At 43.5% G+C, this 23,485-nt stretch overlaps 1 protein-coding gene across 1 annotated transcript in view; it reads right to left on the bottom strand.

Moving 5' to 3' along the window:
• lrsam1 (leucine rich repeat and sterile alpha motif containing 1) overlaps positions 1–23,485 on the bottom strand; it is a 36,709-nt gene that overhangs the window by 7,055 nt on the left and 6,169 nt on the right. Inside the window, exons 8-22 of the mRNA XM_079512603.1 lie at positions 22,885–23,006; positions 22,610–22,700; positions 22,213–22,319; positions 22,049–22,078; positions 21,218–21,340; positions 20,858–20,997; positions 19,928–19,972; positions 19,667–19,737; positions 18,837–18,936; positions 18,072–18,159; positions 17,484–17,558; positions 16,704–16,784; positions 15,408–15,503; positions 2,189–2,287; positions 542–673 (exon numbers count right to left, since the gene is read on the bottom strand). Coding sequence (XP_079368729.1) covers positions 542–673; positions 2,189–2,287; positions 15,408–15,503; positions 16,704–16,784; positions 17,484–17,558; positions 18,072–18,159; positions 18,837–18,936; positions 19,667–19,737; positions 19,928–19,972; positions 20,858–20,997; positions 21,218–21,340; positions 22,049–22,078; positions 22,213–22,319; positions 22,610–22,700; positions 22,885–23,006 — 1,400 coding nt within the window. The remainder of the gene's footprint in view (positions 1–541; positions 674–2,188; positions 2,288–15,407; positions 15,504–16,703; positions 16,785–17,483; positions 17,559–18,071; positions 18,160–18,836; positions 18,937–19,666; positions 19,738–19,927; positions 19,973–20,857; positions 20,998–21,217; positions 21,341–22,048; positions 22,079–22,212; positions 22,320–22,609; positions 22,701–22,884; positions 23,007–23,485) is intronic.

Raw genomic sequence — 23,485 nt, 5'->3', positions numbered from 1 at the left:
ATTAAGTAGTTCCGGTCATTTTGTGGGGGGCACAGGGGGCCACGCATTAAAAGTAAATTAATCCACAAAACTGGCGTCATTTGCATTGTTGACCTATTTCTAAAATATTAGCGCAACTTTCGTTCAACTTTGACCTCTCTATCACATGGAACAATTTTTGGGCGTAGTGATATGGACACAAAAAACATAATTCTGTGTGATAGAGGGGTCAAAAATGAACGAAAGTTGCACTATATGGCAGAAAATAGGTCAACAATACAAATGACGCTAGTTTTGTGAATTAATTTACTTTTAATGCGTGGCCCCCTGTGCCCCCCAGGGCCCCCACAAAATGATCGGAACTACTTAATATTTCACCAAAACCAGAGCAGAACTCCCACCACGGGACTCGGGCAATCAATTAATACAGTTGCAACCACTATATTAATGGCAAGTATTTCATACAGCTTTAAGTAAAAAAATCCGGAACTATCCCTTTAATGTCTGGCTGTACCTCTTTGCTGTTTACAACTAATGAATTATTCAACCAATCAGAGGTTACCTTGTGGAGGTCAGAAGGGGTCATGTGACTCAGGGTGTGTCTGGTCACGTGATGGTGGGCGAGGATGGGCAGGAAGTGTTGAGCTGACAGTTTGGACAACAGGCTGACCAGTGACCTCTCTACGCCCGCCTCCTGGGGGAGGGAGAGGGAGAGAGAGAGACATGAATCAGAATCAGAATCATATTTATTGTCACGTCACAGTTTTAGTGACCTGCTTTTTTTTAGTAAAAAGGGGGGGGGGGGGGGGGGAGACCAAGGGAGTGCAGTGCCATCCTCAGTGACATGGGTTTGGACTGAACAGTCTCTGGTATTGAATCGTATCGTCGTATGGTACGGTATGGTATCGTTACCATACCATCCTCAGAGACAGAAACCATCTCAGGTATCGTATCGTATCATATATTAGTATAGTATAGTATAGTATAGTATAGTATAGTATAGTATAGTATAGCATAGCATAGCATAGCATAGCATAGCATAGTAGTATATTACCTCCATCCTCAGTTACATGGGTTTGGACTCCAACAGTCTCTGGTATCATATGGTATTGTGTGGTGTGTAGGGTGTAGTATAGGGTGTGGTTATTACCTCCATCCTCAGTGACATCATATGGTATTGTGTGGTGTGAAGGGTGTAGTATAGGGTGTATCATATGGTATTGTGTGGTGTGTAGGGCGTAGTATAGGGTGTATCATATGGTATTGTGTGGTGTGTAGGGTGTAGTATAGGGTGTGGTTATTACCTCCATCCTCAGTGACATCATATGGTATTGTGTGGTGTGAAGGGTGTAGTATAGGGTGTGGTTATTACCTCCATCCTCAGTGACATCATATGGTATTGTGTGGTGTGTAGGGTGTAGTATAGGGTGTATCATATGGTATTGTGTGGTGTGTAGGGTGTAGTATAGGGTGTGGTTATTACCTCCATCCTCAGTGACATCATATGGTATTGTGTGGTGTGTAGGGTGTAGTATAGGGTGTATCATATGGTATTGTGTGGTGTGTAGGGTGTAGTATAGGGTGTGGTTATTACCTTTACCTCCATCCTCAGTGACATCATATGGTATTGTGTGGTGTGTAGGGTGTAGTATAGGGTGTATCATATGGTATTGTGTGGTGTGTAGGGTGTAGTATAGGGTGTATCATATGGTATTGTGTGGTGTGTAGGGTGTAGTATAGGGTGTGGTTATTACCTCCATCCTCAGTGACATCATATGGTATTGTGTGGTGTGTAGGGTGTAGTATAGGGTGTGGTTATTACCTCCATCCTCACCTCAGTGACATCATATGGTATTGTGTGGTGTGTAGGGCGTAGTATAGGGTGTATCATATGGTATTGTGTGGTGTGAAGGGTGTAGTATAGGATGTGGTTATTACCTCCATCCTCAGTGACATCATATGGTATTGTGTGGTGTGTAGGGTGTAGTATAGGGTGTATCATATGGTATTGTGTGGTGTGTAGGGTGTAGTATAGGGTGTGGTTATTACCTTTACCTCCATCCTCAGTGACATCATATGGTATTGTGTGGTGTGAAGGGTGTAGTATAGGGTGTATCATATGGTATTGTGTGGTGTGTAGGGTGTAGTATAGGGTGTATCATATGGTATTGTGTGGTGTGTAGGGTGTAGTATAGGGTGTGGTTATTACCTCCATCCTCAGTGACATGGGTTTGGACTCCAACAGCCTCTGGTATTGAATCATCCAGTAGTGCTGCTGGCTGGATTCTGACTTCCTCTCCATCTCCAACTGCAACACACATCAATGTAATCTATTACTAGGGCTGACCTTCGATCACGTTTTTGATGATCTACGCTTCGAAACGAATCACGATCGATCGTCGACGCTTCGTCATCCGACGGGGGGGGGGGGGGGGGGGGGGGGGGCTGCGAGGCGAGCAGTGACGCACAATGAATTACGCCAGGCCTCCGACGCGTTAATGTCACGCAACGCGGGCAGTGGAGCCACCCTTCATTGATTAAAAAGGGAACATTCCCTGACGGTTACGGAGACGCGACGCTGACGCGCCCGGTGGAGCCCCGGTGTTAGGCTTAAAATAAATAAAACAACGATATAGCAGAGAGAAACGCATGCTTGGATTGGTCTCAATTATTTTATTTAACAACAAGCAACAATTGTTGCCTTGACCCAATCCGCCCAATTGTAGCAGCCTTCATGAAAGCAGTGACGCACAAATAATTAGTCTTACAATAAAACATCCGACCGTAACAAGTCAACATCAAATAAAACTGCCTGACACAGGCATTACCTCTCAAATAAAAAAGATATAATCCAAAGCAGCACAGCAACGGCATTTTGCATTTATAACTGAAATAAACTCAGAGGCTTCGTGGAAACAGCACACGCAAGTGTAAAGGAAAGGCATTTTCCTTATCTTGCCGTAAAATTAACTGAAATAAAGCGTAATTTAATCGAGGCTTTATATGACAGCAGCGAGGCGCACGCAATCAGAGCTGCCTGGGAGACATGCGAGGCCCTGTGCTTTAATAATTAATTAATTAATATCCAAAACTATACAAAAATGATCACTTTTCTATCTATAAGGACAAACCTTATTAGAAAAAATATTAATAGCATATGAAAGCCTTTTGAAATGTGTAGGCCTGTAGGTTACTGAATTGCAGGTGCTGCCAAATAAGTATAATTACTAGGCTACCAAATGCCAGTCAGTTGCGCAAATATAGGTCAGATAAATTAGCAGAGCGGAGTAGCTTCTCACTGACCAGCTCTTCTTAAAGTTTACTTAGCCTACTTTAATAATATGACATAGTGTTGGATCTCCATCATCCAGACAAACAAACCATGGATTATAATTGGATTATGCCTATAATTCTTCTTTCTTCAAACCAGCACGAGCCACAAGGTAAGAAACTATATAATGATTCACTGTTCGCACAGCACCCAGGCAGCTGTTCTTAATCGCATCGCAGAGAGAGAATTGCTTTGAGAGAGAGAGAGAGAGAGAGAGAATTGCTTTGAGAGAGAGAGAATTGCTTTGAGAGAGAGAGAGAGAGAGAGAGAGAATTGCTTTGAGAGAGAGAGAGAGAATTGCTTTGAGAGAGAGAGAGAGAGAGAGAGAGAGAGAGAGAGAGAGAGAATTGCTTTGAGAGAGAGAGAGAGAATTGCTTTGAGAGAGAGAGAGAGAGAGAGAGAATTGCTTTGAGAGAGAGAGAGAGAGAGAGAGAGAGAGAGAGAGAATTGCTTAGAGAGAGAGAGCGAGAGAGAGAGAGAGACACGTAAAGCCGTTCCATTTCAACTAATAAAAAAATGCCGTCTCGCAGGCGCGACTCCGTGAGGCCCTGTGCGGCCGCAACGTTCGCACAACCTAAAAAGCGTCTCTGTCTCTGAGAGTGCAATATTATAGTTAGTTACCGTACTTATATTAGTGCAGAAAAGAGACAATAAATCCCGCTTTGGAGAAGATGTGTTCCGAATCCGAAGGGGTTGTAGTGGCAGGGAATCAGGGATTCTACACTTTTGATTTCTTTTGCCACGAGTGAGGGGGGAGAGGGGAGGAGGCGTTGCGAGGTCTGCGAGGCGCCAGCATGCAGCATGGCTCACGGACCAAATGGGGCCGGTTCGCGGACCAAAAGCGTCCGCTTTTTTTTTAATGACTATTCGATTTTTTATTTCAAGATCGATTCCCGTGCATATCGATCGATCGTCGATTAATCGATTTTTTTGGGTCAGCCCTATCTATTACACACTGTTTAATTACATCTGTCACACATCAAGCCGTAGATTTAGAGTAAATAGACAGTTTTGTCGGCCCGTAAACAAGGAAGTGAATGACGTGCGCATGCGCAAAACATGGCCAGGATCACTGAAGAAGGCATGGCCAAGCAAAAAAAAAGGATTACAGCGATCCTGTTTTAAATAATTAAAAAAGCTTATATGATGGCGTATTCTGTCAGAAGCAGTTCATGGTTGTAATTTACTAGAATTTCGCGGGCATTCTCTGGGAATTTCCCAGAGTTGCGTTGCCCCGCGTTGCGATACAGAAGTCCACAGTGACACGCGTTGTATGCAGCTGTTTTGTGTTGTAGCGCGTGCGCTCGTGTGCGTGTAGTGTTGGTGTTGTTGTTCTTATCCATATATGCGCCTCGGTTCGTCCCGTTTGTTCCACGGCAGGTGTCGACGCAGTCGTTCGCGCAATGTTCGTGTTTGCATGATTTTAACTGTGTATGTAATGGCGGCGCTCTCCATCCAAGTTAGAATCAGTGTGCGGTGTGTTGTTGTTCTTCTTTTTCTACTTTTGTTTTCCGGCAGGCTGTTCAATGTGTGTGTGTGTGTGTGTGTGTGTGTGTGTGCGTGTGTGTGTGTGTGGCTGGCAAGCGTGTGTGTGTGTGTGTTGACATGTAGTAACGGATGGGTATTGTTGTGTCAAAACAAAATTTGGCCCAATGCCTCGTTCAGTTGAGTCACGGTGGCGTTTGGACTCACCAAAATGTGTTTCTTGATGCGCTCGCCTCGCCTCCAGCCTGGTTCCTTGACAGCAGCAGCACTCGTACCGTTTGCATGAAATAATAATAATAACCCCAAACAAATGCACCCGTGTGTCTACTGTTTGTGTATTGTCCTAATTCCTGCGGTTGTGTTTCTAAAGTTCCTAATTCCTATGTTCTTTCTGTGACGGTGATAGCGATAGCGGTAAGAACTGTCGCATCTCCTGCGGTCCAAACACACCGGCTCTCCCATGAGTGTCCATTTTATCAATGAGTAGATCAGGTGACGTGCCCAGCCCACCACCAATGATTCAACTGCCCTCTAGTGGCCTGGCGGTGCAACAACACCACCATATAAGAGTAATAATCAAAAATAAATCAAAACACCCATATTGGCTCCTACACACCGGCCCCTTAATTGTGATAAACAATTACAAAAAACAAATAAATTGGAGCCAATACTAAAGTGAACTTTAGACTGTTTGTGCAGCAGAGGTGTTGTCTGCAACCTCTGCAGCCTTTTGCAGCAGACAGATCTTGTTGATGGGTCTGTCCAACTGTCCAGTCTTCGTCTTGAGCTTCACGGATCGCACCAGACCCCTCCTGTCGGGATGAGTGTCAATTATCTTTCCCATCAGCCATGAACCTCTTGGTGCAGTGGGATCCATAATGATAACTAAGTCACCAACAGCGAAGCTTCTCTTTTCTTTGTTCCACTTTTGTCTCTCTTGTAATAGTGGGAGGTATTCCTTCAACCACCTTTTCCAAAACAGATCTGCCATATACTGAACTTGTCGCCATCTTTTTCTGGTATACAGATCTTCCTCTTTGAAAAGTCCAGGTGGCAGCAATGGTTTCCTCTTCAAAAGTAACAGATGATTAGGCGTGAGCGCCTCCAAGTCATTGGGATCATCTGAAATCCTTGTGATAGGTCGATCATTCAAAATGGCTTCAATCTCACACATGATGGTATGCAAGCCTTCGTCATCCATGAGTTGTTGTCTGAGAACAGAGTAGAGCACCTTCCTAACAAGACGTATAAGACGTTCCCATGCTCCTCCTTGATGAGATCCTGCAGGTGTATTGAAGCTCCATTTGAGTCCATCTGATAACAATGCTTTCTGTATTTTGCTGTGATCCAAGTATGACAACGCTTCCCTAAGCTCTCTTTCTGCACCAACAAAGTTTGTGCCGTTGTCCGACCGCAGATGTACTACCTGGCCTCTGCGGCATATGAATCGTCTCACTGCATTAATACATGAGCTTGTGTCTAATGAATACGCCACTTCAAGGTGTATGGCTCGACTTGCCATGCAAGTAAATATAACACCATAGCGCTTGATCATGTTGCGACCTCTTTTGACCTCAATGGGTCCAAAATAGTCAACTCCTGTGTTTGTGAAAGGAGGTAGGTTGGGAACAAGTCTTTCTGGGGGCAAATCCGCCATTTTTTGTTCTCCTAGCTTTCCTTGGTAACGCCTGCATACAACACAGTCCGAAATGGTTTTCCTGCATGCTGCGTTGGCAGTTGTGATCCAATATTTTTTTCTGAGGGTGGATAACATATGGTTTCGCCCAGCATGTCCCAAGAGCTTATGAATGTGTTGTAGAATGAGTTTGGAAATAAACTGATCTTTGGACAGAATCACAGGATGTTTAACTTCTTCAGGCATGGCTGCCTTACTGAGTCTGCCTCCTACTTTCAACAGCCCATTCTCTAACACAGGGTCTAATCTGGAAATGTCACTGTTGCCTTTTACAGCTTTCCCCTTCTCCAAGTTGTCAACTTCACTTGGGAATCTCTCTCTCTGGCTGAAACGAATAATCTCGGTTTCAGCCTTTGAAACATCCTCCAAAGTTACCGACTGTCCACCAAGTTCAGCTTTCAGCTTGGTCATTTTTGAATCATCAGAGGCTTGCATTTCCTTCCTGCATTTTGCAAGTTTCAGCAAAGTGTCTTTCAATTTGAGAAACCAAGCTACTGAGACTCTTAGTCTAGTCCAATCTGAAAAATAACACAACAACTGTTGTGTTGCACTTTTTGAATCGTTCACAGATATGGCATTCATATGAACATTCTTTTTGACATTTGGGTCATCATTAGCAATTGGATGAGGCTCCACAGTGAGTTTTGGCCATTCCTCTTCTGCCTTTAGAAGAAACTCTGGGCCCTCGATCCATCTCTTACAGGTCAGAAAGCGATCTGCAGACAACCCTCTGGAAGCATCATCAGCGGGATTGGTCTTTGTGTTGATGTATCTCCACTGTGAGAGGTCTGTCGCTTCCCTAATGATAGCCACTTCGTTTGCTACGAAGGTGAGAAACCTTGTAGTCTCACTTGAGATGTACTTAAGTACAGTCGTGCTGTCCGTCCAAAATACAGATGGTTTCAACTGAAAAGAAAGCTCTTTCTTCAGCATTTTGTCAACGCGAACTGCTAACACAGTGGCTGTGAGCTCAAGTCTGGGAATCGTAGTTTGTTTCATTGGAGCTACTCTAGACTTCCCTAACAGAAAAGAAACCTGCACTCCTGTTTTGTAGGTTAGTCTAAGATAAGATACGGTGCCATAACCGTATTCACTCGCATCTGAAAAATGATGCAGTTGTGCACTTTCTGGCAGACCAGAGTATTTATCCTTGATGCAACGTGGCACTTTAAACGCTGAAATCTTTTTAAGATCTGCCAACCATTCCTGCCATTCTTTTGAAGTAGTCTGAGGCACCTCTTCATCCCAGCCAATGTTATTCCTACACATTTCCTGCAGCAACCGTTTAGGTGGGAGAATGAACGGAGATAAATAGCCTACGGGGTCATATATGGAACTAATGACAGATAAGATGCCGCGTCTGGTGCATGGACGGGATTCCACAGATGTTCTAAACTGAAATGTGTCAGTTTCCACACACCAGTACAGACCAAGAGCACGTTCCATGGGCAAATCATCCTTATCCAAATCTAAATCTCGTGTGGTCTTAGATCTTTTCTCCTCTGCAATAGATGTCAACACTGTGCGACTGTTAGCGATCCATTTTGAAAGATGAAATCCTCCTTTCTGAAGCATAGTAGCCAGGTCTTGTACCATTTGCATGGCTTCTTCCTTTGATGGTAATGATTTCAAACAATCATCTACATAAAAGTTATGATGGACAGTGTCGGACACTATAGGAGGGAAAGAGTCCTTGTTATCCTCTGCGGTTTTCCTAAGGGCATAATTAGCGCAACTGGGGGATGAGGTGGCACCAAACAGATGCACCAGCATTCTATATTCTACTGGTTCTTTAGAGCAGTCTCCTTCAGGCCACCACAAAAACCTGAGAAAATCAATGTCCTTTTCTGACACTCTGACCTGGTGAAACATTGCTTGTATATCTGACATTAAGGCCACATGTTCTTCTCTGAACCTTAAGAGAACTCCAAGCAGTGTATTAGTCAGGTCTGGTCCCTGCAGTAATTGGCTGTTAAGCGAGACCCCTTGATAATCTGCCCCACAGTCAAAAACTACTCTCAATGATTTATTTTGGGGGGTGGTGCACTCCATGATGTGGGAGGTACCATGTCTTACCATCATTACGCTGCAATTGATGTGGTGGTACAATCTCAGCGTATCCCTTGTCAATAACATCACCTAAAAAGGCTGTATAGTCTTGCTGATATTTCAAGTCTCTATTGAATTTCCTCTTTAAATTCTGCAGACGCTGAACAGCGATGTTGCGATTGTTGGGCATAGTGATGTTCTCATCCCTGAATGGTAGATCCAAACAGTAATGTCCTTCCTTAAGTTGGACTGACCTTTCCATCGTGTCCATGAATTTCAAGTCCTCTCTTGACATTTCAAGGTTTTCCTCTGTAGACCTTTCATTGAAATCCTGATTGTATTGTGAGATTAACAGCTCCTCTATTTTGGCAACAGAAATCCTATTTGCAGTTACAATGCCACTGTTGTCATTTCCACTTCTCAGTGGTCCATTAACGACCCATCCTAATTGGGTTCGCACAGTGTATGGTCCATTTTTACGACTGTTGATAACCTCCAGTGGTTCCATTAGATGAGGAGCATTCGTTCCTATGAGCAGATCCACGTCCTTGTCAATTTCTTTGATTTTGATCTTGTTCAAGTATGGCCATTTCTGTACTTCCTTTTGTTTAGGAGCATTGTCCTTAGACACGGGCATTGTCTGTTGTGTGATTACTTCTGGGAGGTGAAGAAACTGCTCACCACCAAGCTTGCACACTTCCAATCCTTTCAATGCACTACAAGTTACAACTTTGTTTTGCCCCATTGTACGGAGTAGTATTTCTTTACGTGTACCAAGTTTAACTGTTTCAATAAGCTATCGGTACAAAAAGTAGCTGTGCTTCCTGGGTCTAAAAATGCATATGTCTGCACTATTTTATCACCCTTTTGTGACTTAACCTGTACAGGCACAATTGATAGAACACAGTTATCTTCTCCAGCCCCTGTATGGCCACATGACTCCATTGATATTGCACTGCTCACTTGTGATTCCTGTTTGTTACTGTCTGTTACAGTTTGCCTTTCCTTAAACTGAATGTGAAGGATGCTGGGGTGCTTACCATTACACACATTGCACATGAGTCGCCTTGTACAACTAACGGACATGTGTCCTACACTTAAGCATCCGAAGCAGATTCCTTTCGCCTTTAGAAAGGCAATCTTGTCCATATGCATCTTCTTTTTCAGTTTGTTGCACTCCCCCAATGGGTGTGCGCCTTGGCAGAATAAACAGACCTCCCTTGCGTTGCCAGGTGCCACACAACTCTCCTGTGGCTGTTCTGGCTCAATAGCAGCCGCCACAGTAGCAAAACTGCTTCCTTTGAACTTCTGAGGTTTGACATTTGAGCTCTTTTTGCCTGTGTCAATTCTAGGATCGTAAATATCACCAAATAAAGGATCTGACATTATTCGGACTTGTTTTTCAATAAATTTGACCAAATCTTGAAATAGAGCTCTGTAGCCTCTGTTCTCCTGTAGCTCACAGGCCACAACTCTCCATCTCTCCCTAAGTTTGTAGGGCAATTTCATCATGATTAATCGCATGTTCGATGTGATATTCAATTCATCCAAGTTAGCTATTTCTTCCATTGCTGTACAACATTCTCTTAGAAAGAAAGCGTATGATTGCAAGCCACTGACATCCTCTGACTTGATTGTAGGCCAAGCATAAGCCTTTTCCATGTACGCTGAAGCTACTTTACTTTCATCGCCAAAGTGCGTTTTTAGCAATACTTTAGCTGTTTGGTAACCTTGATTTGGGGGTAAGTATTGACAACTTTTAACAAGCTCTTTAGGTTTACCTTTAGTGAACTGCTCTAAAAAGTAGAGACTGTCCTGACTGTTTTCAGTTTTCTTTTCAATTGAATGTTCAAAAGCTTTAATAAATGTCCCATACTCCATAGGATTCCCACTGAACACTGGGATCTCCCTTTGTGGCAACATGGCAGCAATCTGTTGTCTGACTAATAAAGCAGTAATTTCATTTTGTGATTTTAATAGGCTGTGGATGTTACCTTGACTGTCGTCACGTGAATGTGGTAGGATTGAATCGGCATTGCTCCTGTTAGTTTGAGATCGACCTTGATCCATCCTCTGGGGGTCCCTTGTGGTTCTGTAGTCCAGGGTTGGTCTAATCATGCGTGGATGGGATCCATCCTCCATTGCTCCAAATGAATGAGCTTGTGTGAGTGAGTAAGTTTGCTGTCCTTGCTGACGCCTTTCTACAGGTGTAGTTTCATATTGTGGGGTCGGATAGGTTTGTCTGAGTTGTTTTGGTCGCACATCCTGTGTATATGACACTGTATTTGTGGGTTGAATTTTAGATTTAGTAACCTGAGGCCTTTCCATGGTCTGTGATTGGGCAGGCTCACTTTCTTTCAATTTAGTGGTTGGTTCAGTTGAAGTTTGCTTTTGAGATTTGTCAAGAATATATGCATTCATGGCATCACCTTTGCTTCCTCTGCTCTTAGCACCCACTGACACCCCACTTCCTTCCAAAACTTGTAATTTAGCATTAGTGGCTTTTAGTTCAGTGTCCATGGCCAGTTTCTCCTTTCTCCTTTTTAAGTTCTCCTCCTCAATCTCCAATGCATGTTTAGCATCCAGTGCCGCAACATGCTCTAGCAATGCAGCCTTTTCTGCTTGTGCCTTGCGACAAGCTGAGGAAGTTGTACTTATTTTTGACACGTTTGTTTTTGAGAGTTTCTTTGACAGGTTTGATACACTATCTTCTGGCCTAACACCATCTTCTTCATCATCATCATCATCATACTGTAGCTGAACACCATTATCAGACAGCCATTGTTTCGTTAGCTCCACAAACTGATTATTTAAACCCGTTTTCGTTTTAAACCAGTATTCTTGCCGTTTGCACTCCTCTTCAGGGAGTGGGTATTGCATTAGCTGATTGTGAACTTTAGCAGCACCTTCACAAAATTGCAAAAAGTCTTTCAAGCCATCATGCACCTCTTTCACTTTGTCATTAGTTTGCATGTCCAATTCAATTTGTTTCAACAATTTACTTGCTCTAGCAAATCTTGCCTTTCTCTCTTTTTGAATATTTTCAACAAACATTTGAAAGCCCTTTTCAGTAAAGGTTATCTGCCTTTTTTCCATTTCTTCCTCTTGGGTTTGAACGGCCTCGGTATCCCCGACCCCGATAGGGAGGTCATAGTCTTTAGCTCTATCAATAGGCTGACGTTCATCCATTTTTACTTAAGACACTGGGCAGTGTTAATATAATGACGTTAAAAAAGCATACAGAATGCCCACATCATTTCAATAGCCAAATTCCCCTTTCTTCCACACACAACCTTTAAATACAGCCCAATACTGTTTCAAACGTAAGGCAGCGTTTTAAAGAAATTTAAACATGGAATTGATACACCCACCAGTGTTAATGCCCTCTTTCAGCGTTGCGGACGCTGTTCATCCGTTTACTATTGTCAACGCAATTTCTATTGTTCGTTTCTATTGTTACTCCAGCGTTGTCCTCAATTGAAAACGATTAAATCCATCAGTGTCCTCAATTGAATTCCAACGCTGTCCTCATTGTGAACATAAACAATCCAACGATGTCCTCAATGGCTTCTCAATAGAGATAGAGTTCTTACTTTTGTTGTGTCAAAACTAAATTTGGCCCAATGCCTCGTTCAGTTGAGTCACGGTGGCGTTTGGACTCACCAAAATGTGTTTCTTGACGCGCTCGCCTCGCCTCCAGCCTGGTTCCTTGACAGCAGCAGCACTCGTACCGTTTGCATGAAATAATAATAATAACCCCAAACAAATGCACCTGTGTGTCTACTGTTTGTGTATTGTCCTAATTCCTGCGGTTGTGTTTCTAAAGTTCCTAATTCCTATGTTCTTTCTGTGACGGTGATAGCGATAGCGGTAAGAACTGTCGCATCTCCTGCGGTCCAAACACACCGGCTCTCCCATGAGTGTCCATTTTATCAATGAGTAGATCAGGTGACGTGCCCAGCCCACCACCAATGATTCAACTGCCCTCTAGTGGCCTGGCGGTGCAACAACACCACCATATAAGAGTAATAATCAAAAATAAATCAAAACACCCATATTGGCTCCTACAGGTATTATTATTATTTGTTGTATTTTCACATCAAAGGAAGTTAATGTAAATGTAAATAAGTAGACATGAAACTGCTTTTTACTGTTTTTGTTTACTTACAATAAATTACTGTTTTTGGAGAGCAAAAGATGTAGAGAATGGAGCAGAACATACTGTAGTATATTTTTTGGGGGACCTTGACTGCATTATAGTAGGGCTACAATCTTTTGGATTGCGGATTGCAGTGACCCCACATTGTTTGTTCGGGAACAATATTTGTAGTTACAATGAGGGCGACATGAGGCGAAGGGAGAGAAACACTTCGCCTCTCTCCAGTCCGTGCGTATGGTGCTGGTACGGATCGCATCGCTGACTGACATAAACACACGGTTACAATTCAGAGGCACTTCAATAAGAAAACTCAACTAATAACGCTTGTGTGTGTTAATCTGCCCGATGCTGACGTTAGTATATAATGTTTAGATTGTTTTCCTGGCTGAATAACAACGGATCGCATCGCTGACTGACATAAACACTCCAATGCAGAGGCACCCCCGCACGCACGCACACACACACAGTCACACACACACACACACAGAGAATCCATGCGCCTCGGTGCGTCGCAGTTGTCATGTTTCCATTAATTAAACGGGTCGCGCAATTGTCGTGTTTACATTAATGAAACTGGTGGTGCAATTGTCGTGTTTGCATGAATAAAACGGTGTATGTATGTAATCGCGCCGCTGTCCATCCAAGTCCGAATGTGTGTGTGTGTGTGTGTGGGACTGTGTGTGTTGTGGAAGCCGGGGAACAATGTTGCCAGGGTCGTGAATTGTAAGCGAGTTGTAGTGTGTGTAAGTAGCGTGGTGAAAGGCTTTGTTTCTGGGTGTGTTTGCTTGTTTCTGGGCCTGTTTTCATAGACCTGGCAACAGTGGCCCGTGTGTGTGTGAGTAGTGTTGTTTTCGTGTTGTTCTTCTAATGTGTGTGTGTGTAGCATGTAACTTCCGGTGTTGCAATCGGACGTAACAGAAAAACTCTCGTGGGTGACGTGGTTGGCTTTGAGCAAATGGGAGAGGGGATGTAGTGTTGCCAGGTCCGCGTATTGTAAGCGAGTGGTAGTGTGTGTAAGTAGCGTGTTGAATGGCATTATTTCTGGGCTTGTTTTCATAGACGTGGCAACAAATTAGGCGGGGGTGTCGGTGCTTGTGGCGTGTTTGTGTTTATTATTGATATTGATATTGTTTGTGAGTGTGGACGGGAGCAGGCTTTAGTGGCAGTGCAATGACAATTTTTCCGCGGGTGGTGTTGAGTGTGGGCGTGCGACGCGACATGAGGAGATAGCCGTGGATCGACGCGGAGGGTAAGTCTGTGACGTGTTAGTGTGTTGTTGCAGTGTGTGTTGCTCCTGCTTCGGCTTCACCCAGCGTGTCAGTGGCGTAGTAGCTGGTGACTTTGGGTATTGGGTTGCGTACATGTTTTCAATTGTATAATAGATGTATGATAAATATGATAATATGATAGTGTGATAATGTGATAATATGCGAATGTGATAATATAATATAATATGCTAATGTGATATGATAATATGCTAATGTGATAATATGATAATGTGGTCATGCGATATTACGATAATATGATAATGTGGTCATGTGATATTACGATAATATGATAATGTGGTCATGTGATATTACGATAATATGATAATGTGGTCATGCAATAATATGATAATGTAGTCATGTGATAATATGATAATGTGGTCATGTGATATTACGATAATGTGATAATGTGGCCATGTGATATTACGATAATATGATAATGTGGTCATGTGATATTACGATAATATGATAATGTGGTCATGCAATAATATGATAATGTAGTCATGTGATAATATGATAATGTGGTCATGTGATATTACGATAATATGATAATGTGGCCATGTGATATTACGATAATATGATAATGTGGTCATGTGATATTACGATAATATGATAATGTGGTCATGTGATATTACGATAATATGATAATGTGGTCATGTGATATTACGATAATATGATAATGTGGTCATGTGATATTACGATAATATGATAATGTGGTCATGTGATATTACGATAATATGATAATGTAGTCATGTGATAATATGATAATGTGGTCATGTGATATTACGATAATATGATAATGTGGCCATGTGATATTACGATAATTGCGAACGCAGTGAGCATTTACTATGAGACCCAGCAGATCACGTCTGTGTGTGTGTGTGTCTGTGTGTGTGTCACGCTGTAACACCACCCGCCCACCACCAGAGGGCGCAGCTGTATCACACACAAAAACACACACACACACATGCACGCACACACACACACACGCACGCACACACGCACGCACACACACACACAACAAACTTAACTTAAAAAAAAACTTAACTTAAAAAAAAACGTAACTTAAAAAAAAAACTTAAAAAGGAAAAACGCACACACACAAAAAACTTAACTTAAAAAAAAACTTAACTTAAAAAAAAAACTTAAAAAGGAAAAACGCACACACAAAAAAATTAACTTAAAAAAAAACTTTAAAAAAAAACTTTTTAAAAAAAAACCTAAAAAAGAAACACGCACGCACACATACACACACTAAAAAAAACTTGAAAAAACATTTAATTTAAAAAAACTTAACTTAAAAAAACCCTTAAAAAGTACGTAATTTATTCTAATTGTTGTTATTGCAATTTACGAGCTGCGTTCGCTTCCCGCGTTTGCGCGTCTTACTTGTATGATAATGTGGTCATGTGACCCCCGGCCCGCTGTTTGGGAGAAACTCACCAGAACTTGCTTTAGCTCCGCCTCCCTCTGGTCCTTCTGCTTTAGCAGCTGTTGTAACATGTCACTGAGAGCGGAGCGCTGGTCCCCGAGGACCCCCTACACACACACACACACACACACACACACACACACACACACACACACACACACACACACACACACACACACACACACACACACGTAACATCACGTCACTGAGAGCTAAGCACTGCTCCGTGACCCACTATCAGACTATTGATTGAGTAGGAGAGATCCTGACCCGAGGTGTTTTCTTATATTTCTGTTGGTTGATGATGGTTATCTAGTAGCATTCGGCACTCTCACCTCAAGACATGATTTACTATTCTGTGCATATTGGGTCGCAACTCGGACGGCGGTGAGTCGGATCAATTGAACTTTGCAACGTTCAGCACGGTGACTCGCTCGCTTTAGCTCGCTTGGTGGTGCCTCTCGTGGGTCAAGTTTACTAGTCAAGTTCACAGACCCATCTGAAGTGAGTGGTACTGTACTGTACTGTACTGTACCGTACTGTACCGTACCGTACTGTACTGTACTGTACCGTACCGTACCGTACAAGCCCTCCTGCCAAAGACTGTCTAAAGAGGACGAGACGCGAAGACCGTACGGGCGACGCCATGTTGCTTATGGTGCTCCATGGAAGGAAAGAAACATGCGCAGTTGAGACCAAGGAAGCTGAACGCGGAAGTGTTGGCTGCATATAGCCCATTGCGCATGTTTCTTTCCTTCCATGGAGCACCATAAGCAACATGGCGTCGCCCGTACGTCTTGTCCTCTTTAGACAGTCCTTGCCTCCTGCCTGGCCTGTGTGTCTCTGTGTTAGTCTGTGAAACAGTTATTTTTGTGCTCGGACACAGCCAGGGACACAGGGACAGACCCAGGGACACAGCCACACACACATTGCTGTGTATAGGAGTGGTTGCACCACTCAAAAATGACAGATGATTATTTACTAAATCAGTACAAATCTATAAGGTTTTTTTCTGCAGAGCGGCCGGCGGCGACGCACATGCAGATCATGATGCATGCAGCATATTGTTCATATCGTTCCTGTGTGATTTGCATAAATCACACAGGTGCCATATTTGGAATAGAAACTGCGATTTACGACGAAAAGCTACACTTTTGCATGTCTGGAAATAGGGGTGATGGAAACAGAAATAAGGGTGATGGAAACAGAGATAAGCGTGATGGTCAGACAGACATAAATAAGTGTGATGGTCAGACAGACAGAGATAAGGGTGATGGTCAGACAGAAATAAGGGTGGTCAGGCAGACCTGAAGGCTCTCAGCGTCCAGTGTCCGTCTCTTAACCTCCAGCTTGGTCAGCTGCATCAACTCATCCTCAATGCGCTTGATCTGCAATGAGGATGAGGAACATTATGTCAGAGGAACATAATGAGGAACATTATCTGCATGAGGATGAGGAACATAATGAGGAACATTATCTGCATGAGGATGAGGAACATAATGAGGAACATTATCTGCATGAGGATGAGGAACACAATGATGAGCACAATGAGGAACACAATGACGAGCACAATGAGGAACACAATGACGAGCACAATGAGGAACACAATGAGGAACACAATGACGAGCACAATGAGGAACACAATGACGAGCACAATGAGGAACACAATGACGAGCACAATGAGGAACACAATGACGAGCACAATGAGGAACACAATGAGGAGCACAATGACGAGCACAATGAGGAACACAATGACGAGCACAATGAGGAACACAATGAGGAACACAATGAGGAACACAATGAGGAGCACAATGAGGAACACAATGAGGAACACAATGAGGAACACAATGAGGCACACAATGAGGAACACAATGAGGAACACAATGAGGAACACAATGAGGAACATAATTAGGAACACAATGAGGAATATTAACTCATCCTTGATAGACAGACAGACAGACAGACAGGCAGGCAGGCAGGCAGGCAGGCAGGCAGGCAGACAGGCAGGCAGGCAAACGTCATACATGATTGATATATGACACATGACAGACACACACGCTACATGCTACACGTCACATGTTACACACCTGGCTGCGGATGTATCCATGCACACTGTCCTTCTGCAGCTGTAGAGCCTCAAAGGCAGCTTTCTGAATCTCCTCCTGCACAGGACAATTATTATTATTATTACTTGCGCAAGCAAGGTGGTCGTGCCGGGTTTTTTATGCGTATGCTCGTGGTATATATACTGATTTTGAGTGTGACGTAATGAAGATATGTATCAATTTCCGGGGTATAACTGGCTTTCGATGGTGACGTAATAAAGCTATGTTTCAGTGTAGGGTGGATTAAAGCAGAGGTTCCCAACCACCGGTCCGCGGACCGGGACATGTGCCACTGGTACGCGAGAAGGGAATCACAAGTTTTCCCGTCGTATTTTCAAATCCCTTTGAAAACACGACTGAGAAAAAAGAAAGGACAAACACAGGCAGCGGATTGGCAGTGGATTGGCCGTTGCACGTAGTATAGAGCACGACACTCAATCACCCATTAGAATGCAAATGCATGCCTTTCAGGCAGCCTTTGTACCCTACTCGTCTGGCAGGTATATCTCTTGTGTGTGTGTGTGTGTGTGTGTGTGTGTGTGTGTGTGTGTGTGTGTGTGTGTAACATACCTCTTCTAAGATGTGTGCGATGGCTTTGGACTTGTCCAGTTGTTGTAGAGACAGAATCTGTTCAAACCGCATGTCCAAACTTTGAACACTGCAGTACAGAAGACAATGGATGAGACAATGGATAGAACAATGGAAAAGACAATATATAAGACAATGGAAAAGACAATAGATAAGACAATAGATGCGGCAATGGAAAAGACAATACAGACAATAGAGAAGAATGGCATAGTGTGGTGGCCATTTTTGTGGTGCAACAGGTACAAAACCCATTAATTTTTCTTCCCATAGACATTTCCGAAATAAATTATTTTAAGCCTTATTTCTTTTCTTTTTTTCTTTGTTTTTTACCAGATTGTGTACCATTTCTGTCATGGGCGTACCTTTGTTGTAGAGCTACATGATAGAGCGTCACAGTCCCCTACCAGGAACCAGGAAATTATCCCCCGTTCATTTTCCTCATATACATTTCAAAAAGTATTTATTTAAAGACCTTTTAAGCCTCGTACAAAGCCAACTCGAGTTGTAATTATTTGTTCGGCCCAAAATGTTGTGTTTGTTGTCATGATTTGTCACAACTCGAGTTGGCTTTTTCTGTGGCGTAATCGTCTTTAAATAAATACTTTTTGAAATGTCTATGGAAAAAGCCAAAAGAATATGCATGTTTAGTGGCCGAATAGTTTCGGTTCCCGAATATTCAGTGCATCCCTAATAATTAATAGATGCATAATTATTAGATTAATAATTAATATATGGATGTCTTCAGACCTCCTGGATGCCTCATAGACCATGTTCCGTCTTCTGAAGTCACAGGCCTCCTGAAGAATCGTCATAGAAACGCTGTCCGATAGCATCTTCTGCATGGCATCTATAAAATATATAAAATATATACCAGTAAGACGCCCTGAGGGCGAGAAGCGACCTTGCCCTTTAGGTCAGTGTCTTGAGTGTACAGGGTTTGATGAGATCTGACATATATGGAGCGTGTCTTGAGTGTACAGGGTTTGATGAGGTCTGACATATATGGAGCGTGTCTTGAGTGTACAGGGTTTGATGAGGTCTGACATATATGGAGCGTGTCTTGAGTGTACAGGGTTTGATGAGGTCTGACATATATGGAGCGTGTCTTGAGTGTACAGGGTTTGATGAGGTCAGATCAACATATGGAATGTCAGAACAGGTCAGCTCCATATATGGAGATCTACGGGTGGCAGCGGGGGCAGTGTCTTGAGTGTACAGGGTTTGATGAGGGCCCTTAGGTCCGGGGCTTCATTTTCGGGCCTGTTGAGGACTCTACTAAAAACGTTAGGGTGTGCCCATCTAGAGTTTGAAGGGACAGGTATCAGTCAAAAGGGAGACATCAAAGAGGAAGGATGGGTGAGTTCCTCGAGGCACATCCCACTGGGAGGAGACCCCCGGGCAGACCAAGGCACAGATTGACTCACTGGCCTTGGAACGCCTCGAGATCCCCCAGGAGGACGTCACTAATGTTGCTCTGGAAAGGAATGTCTGGAGTTCTCTGGTGGAGCTGTTGCCACTGTGACCCGACTACGGATAAGCGGTTGAAGATTGAGAGATGTATAATAATAAACACTGACCTGCCACATCTCTCTTCCTCAGTGAATTGGTTTCTTCCTGTGTGATGGCAGTCAGGTGTTCCATGTGGATCCTGCAGGGGGCAGCAACGCAGTTTAAATAACACCTAAACAATAATGACAGACAGACATGCAGACAGACATGCAGACAGACATACATGCATACATACATACAGACAGACAGACAGACAGACAGACAGACAGACAGACAGACAGACAGACAGACAGACAGACAGACAGACAGACAGACAGACAGACAGCTACCTGTCTTTCTCCAGTGCTGTCAGGAATGCTGAACTCTTCTTCTGTCTGGAACGGAACCGACAACCTTTTATTACCATACATGGTAATACACCTACATTTAAACCTTTTATTACCATAAAACACACACAATTATTTAAACAATTGTTTTTGTGCTGCTGCTGGAAAATAGTTCCATGTGACAGAGGGGTCGAAGTTGAACGAAAGTTCAATTTATTTTTAGTGTGTGGCCCCCAGTGACCCCCCCACCAAATGACCAGAACTACTTAATATTCACCAAAACAAACCAGAACTCCCGCCACGGGACTCAGGCAACCACTATATTAATGGCAAGTATTTACTACAGCTTTAAGTCCAAAAATCTGAACTAACCCAGATCAGATCAGCCAACGCAGGGAAGCTGGCAGAACATTCACTAAAACAGCCGGGACAACGCTCCACATGTCCCAGACTCTTCTCCCTTCTGGGTCCAAAACTATGGAATGAACTTCCCATTGTAATCAGAACTGCAGACTCAATCCCAATCTACCGCCGTAGTCTGAAACCCCACCTCTTCAGACTCCATCTTAGCCCATAGCACTTGCCCTAGCCTCGACGACCTTACAGGTATACAAAGGCTCAAGTTATGTCATTTAGATATAATTGTATGTAGACATAGCACTCTATAATGTATACTCATAGTTTCATTTTACAGATATTCTACATTGTGTTCTCAGACTTCCAGTGGTCCAGAGGTTTGGTTCCGACATGCGTGGCCGGAAGACTCACCTGTGGCCTCCGCGTGCGGTTAGGGTTAGGGGTAGAGTGTCGGACTAATTAGTACGTCGGACCAAAGATATGCACCCACTGTGTTATAGCTGTTGCACAGTGACAACAACACATGATCTCTGTGACCATGTGTAACCATTATATATTGTCACATGGCCTACTGACCTGCTGGCGTCCACCAGAAGGTCAGTGATGCGACCTGCGACATGGTGCTCTGCCTGTTTGACCCTCGCCAGGAGGCTGGCCCGGCCCGCCTCCACCGCCCTCTGCTGCCTGCAGAAACCCTGCTCCACACGCTCCTGTTCCTGAGGCCGTGGAGGGGAAAGGGTTCATTATTACACCGTCAGGAGACTGACTCTAATAACAGAGTCTGACTAGTTGATAACAGTTATTAAACTCTACCAGTCTGACAGAGTTGAAGACGTTCTCCTTGTGGGCACAGTTCATGAGGAGTTAGAAGGAGTTAGGAGGAGACAAGGAGTTAGGAGGAGTTAGAATGAATTAGGAGGAGTTAATAGGAGTTACCATTCTGACTGAGTTGAGGACGTTCTCCTTGTGGGAGGAGTTCATGAGGAGGAGCTGAGCGTGCTCCTTGTGCGACTCCTCCAGCTGAAGCTCGAAGGCCAGCGTCGACTTCAGCTTCTGCTCCTGGAAGACCAGAGGAGAGGAGAGGAGACCGGAGGAGGAGAGGAGACCGGAGGAGAGGAGAGGAGGAGAGGAGACCGGAGAAGAGGAGACCGGAGGAGAGGTGAGGATACCAAACAATGAAGACCAGAGGAGAGGAGAGGAGAGGAGAGGAGAGGAGAGGAGAGGAGAGGAGAGGAGAGGAGAGGAGAGGAGAGGAGAGGAGAGGAAACAATGAAGACCAGAGGAAAGGAGGAGAGGAGAGGAGACAAAACAATCAGTTAGTAGACACTAACCCTAACCAGAGGACCAATCAATGATGATCACTTTATCATTCAAAATTCAATTATCTCACAAGTAGCAGTAGTTTGGCATCCTCTGATCATTCAGTGAGTATGATGGACAGGTACAGTAGTCAGTAATTATGATTGACAGGTACGGTAGTCTAGCGTAGGTTTGAACTGTATCTAAGGCAGTCAGTCAACTGCCTTCCTTAGGGTCTGGTTGGGTTCTTAAAGTGGGGACGAGGTTTATCCTTGAGCCCGAGATTACAGGTTACAGTTGAGGCTGTCTGTCTGCAAATGTCTGTCTGTATAGACAATGTGACGTCATGCTGTCGTCATCTGTTGTCGTTGCAACTGGTACAGTCATATCATTCGATCATTATGATTGACAGGTACAGTAGTCAGTAATTATGATTGACAGTCAGGGAGTTTCGATGGTGTCACATACCTTCCTCTTCTCATACTCGTTAAATTTACTCTGTGAAGAAAACATACATGTTTTGATTAATAATCAGTTAATTCAAGTATAAATAGTATAGTATAGTATAGTATAGTATAGTATAGTATAGTATAGTATAGTATAGTATAGTATAGTATAGTATAGTACCGTACCGCCCAGGCCTGTTCTCCGTCCACATAGTCAGATTGTAACTTTAAGTGGTCGCTCTCCAACACCGGCAGCAGATACTGAGATGGAGGACAATACGCCTCTCCTAGTTCTGAAAAACAAACACACACACTGCATTAGAACTGCATTACCCAGAAGACACTGCATTAGAACTACAAAACACACCGGCAGAAGATACTGAGATGGAGGAGAATACTCGAGAAAAAAAGAAAAAACACACACAAAGAAGCATTATATACCACATGAAGAAGAGATAATTCAAAAACAAACACATGAATAAGAGACAATACTCCTCCTAGTTCTAGGGAGCAGCAGATGGATGCTAGGAGCAGATACTAGATAGTAGGGTTAGGGTTAGTAGATACTATACAGATATCTTACCAGCACAGAGGAAGCGCTGGATCTCTGCTGTACCTCCTGAACACACACTGGCTGGAGGATAGGACATGTCCCCTGCATCTAGAGTGAAGCTCTGAGAGAGAGAGAGCGAGAGAGAGAGAGAGAGAGAGAGAGAGAGAGAGAGAGAGACACAGACAGACAGACAGTTTAGGACAACAGACTTCTCGATTATTCAATTAATCAAAAACGAATAAATTGCAAAAAGAAAATAAATAAATAAAATAAAACGTAGCTCCACCACCACCACACACACCCACCTCCAGAGTGCGGATGTAGGCCACAGATTTAGGAAGCTCATGGATGTTGTTGTCACTCAGATCCAGAGTCCTCAGGCTGCTCAGCGACCCGACCGAGGACGGCACTTCACTGAGGCAGTTACCTGTAGAACGCACTGCATTAGAACTGCATTACCCAGAACGCACTGCATTAAAACTTTTCAGAGCAAGCTTTTATTTTGAAGACTCATTGAACACATTGGCCTAGAACGGAAGTAAAATCGTATAGGCTGTGATAGACGCAATCTTTTTATAATTCACTCGCAACGTACATTTTGTTACCGTGACCAGTGACGCTTTAGTAATGAGCCGCGAACATCGCCGTTTTGATCAAAAACTCAATCTGGGAAAATAGATAAAAGTATTTTTTTGTTTTTGTTTGTAAGAGTCAGTTAAAGGGCCACTTCACCCCTTTAGCAAACAGAGCTTATTTTAATAGGACACAAGAAACTCTTTCCTGGGGTTTTTATGTGTGTAATACTTTTGTTTTGGTCATGACACCATGTTCATGACCAAAAACCTGCCATGAAAATGTGGTCTTACTTCCTTCCCGGACTACAAAGTCACACCTCCATGCAGCCTC

The sequence above is a fragment of the Electrona antarctica genome, assembly GCF_951216825.1.
Source record: "Electrona antarctica genome assembly, chromosome: 10".
Lineage (NCBI taxonomy): Eukaryota > Metazoa > Chordata > Actinopteri > Myctophiformes > Myctophidae > Electrona > Electrona antarctica.
Note: the sequence above shows the minus strand (reverse complement) of the source record. Positions and strands in the feature narration are given on the sequence as shown.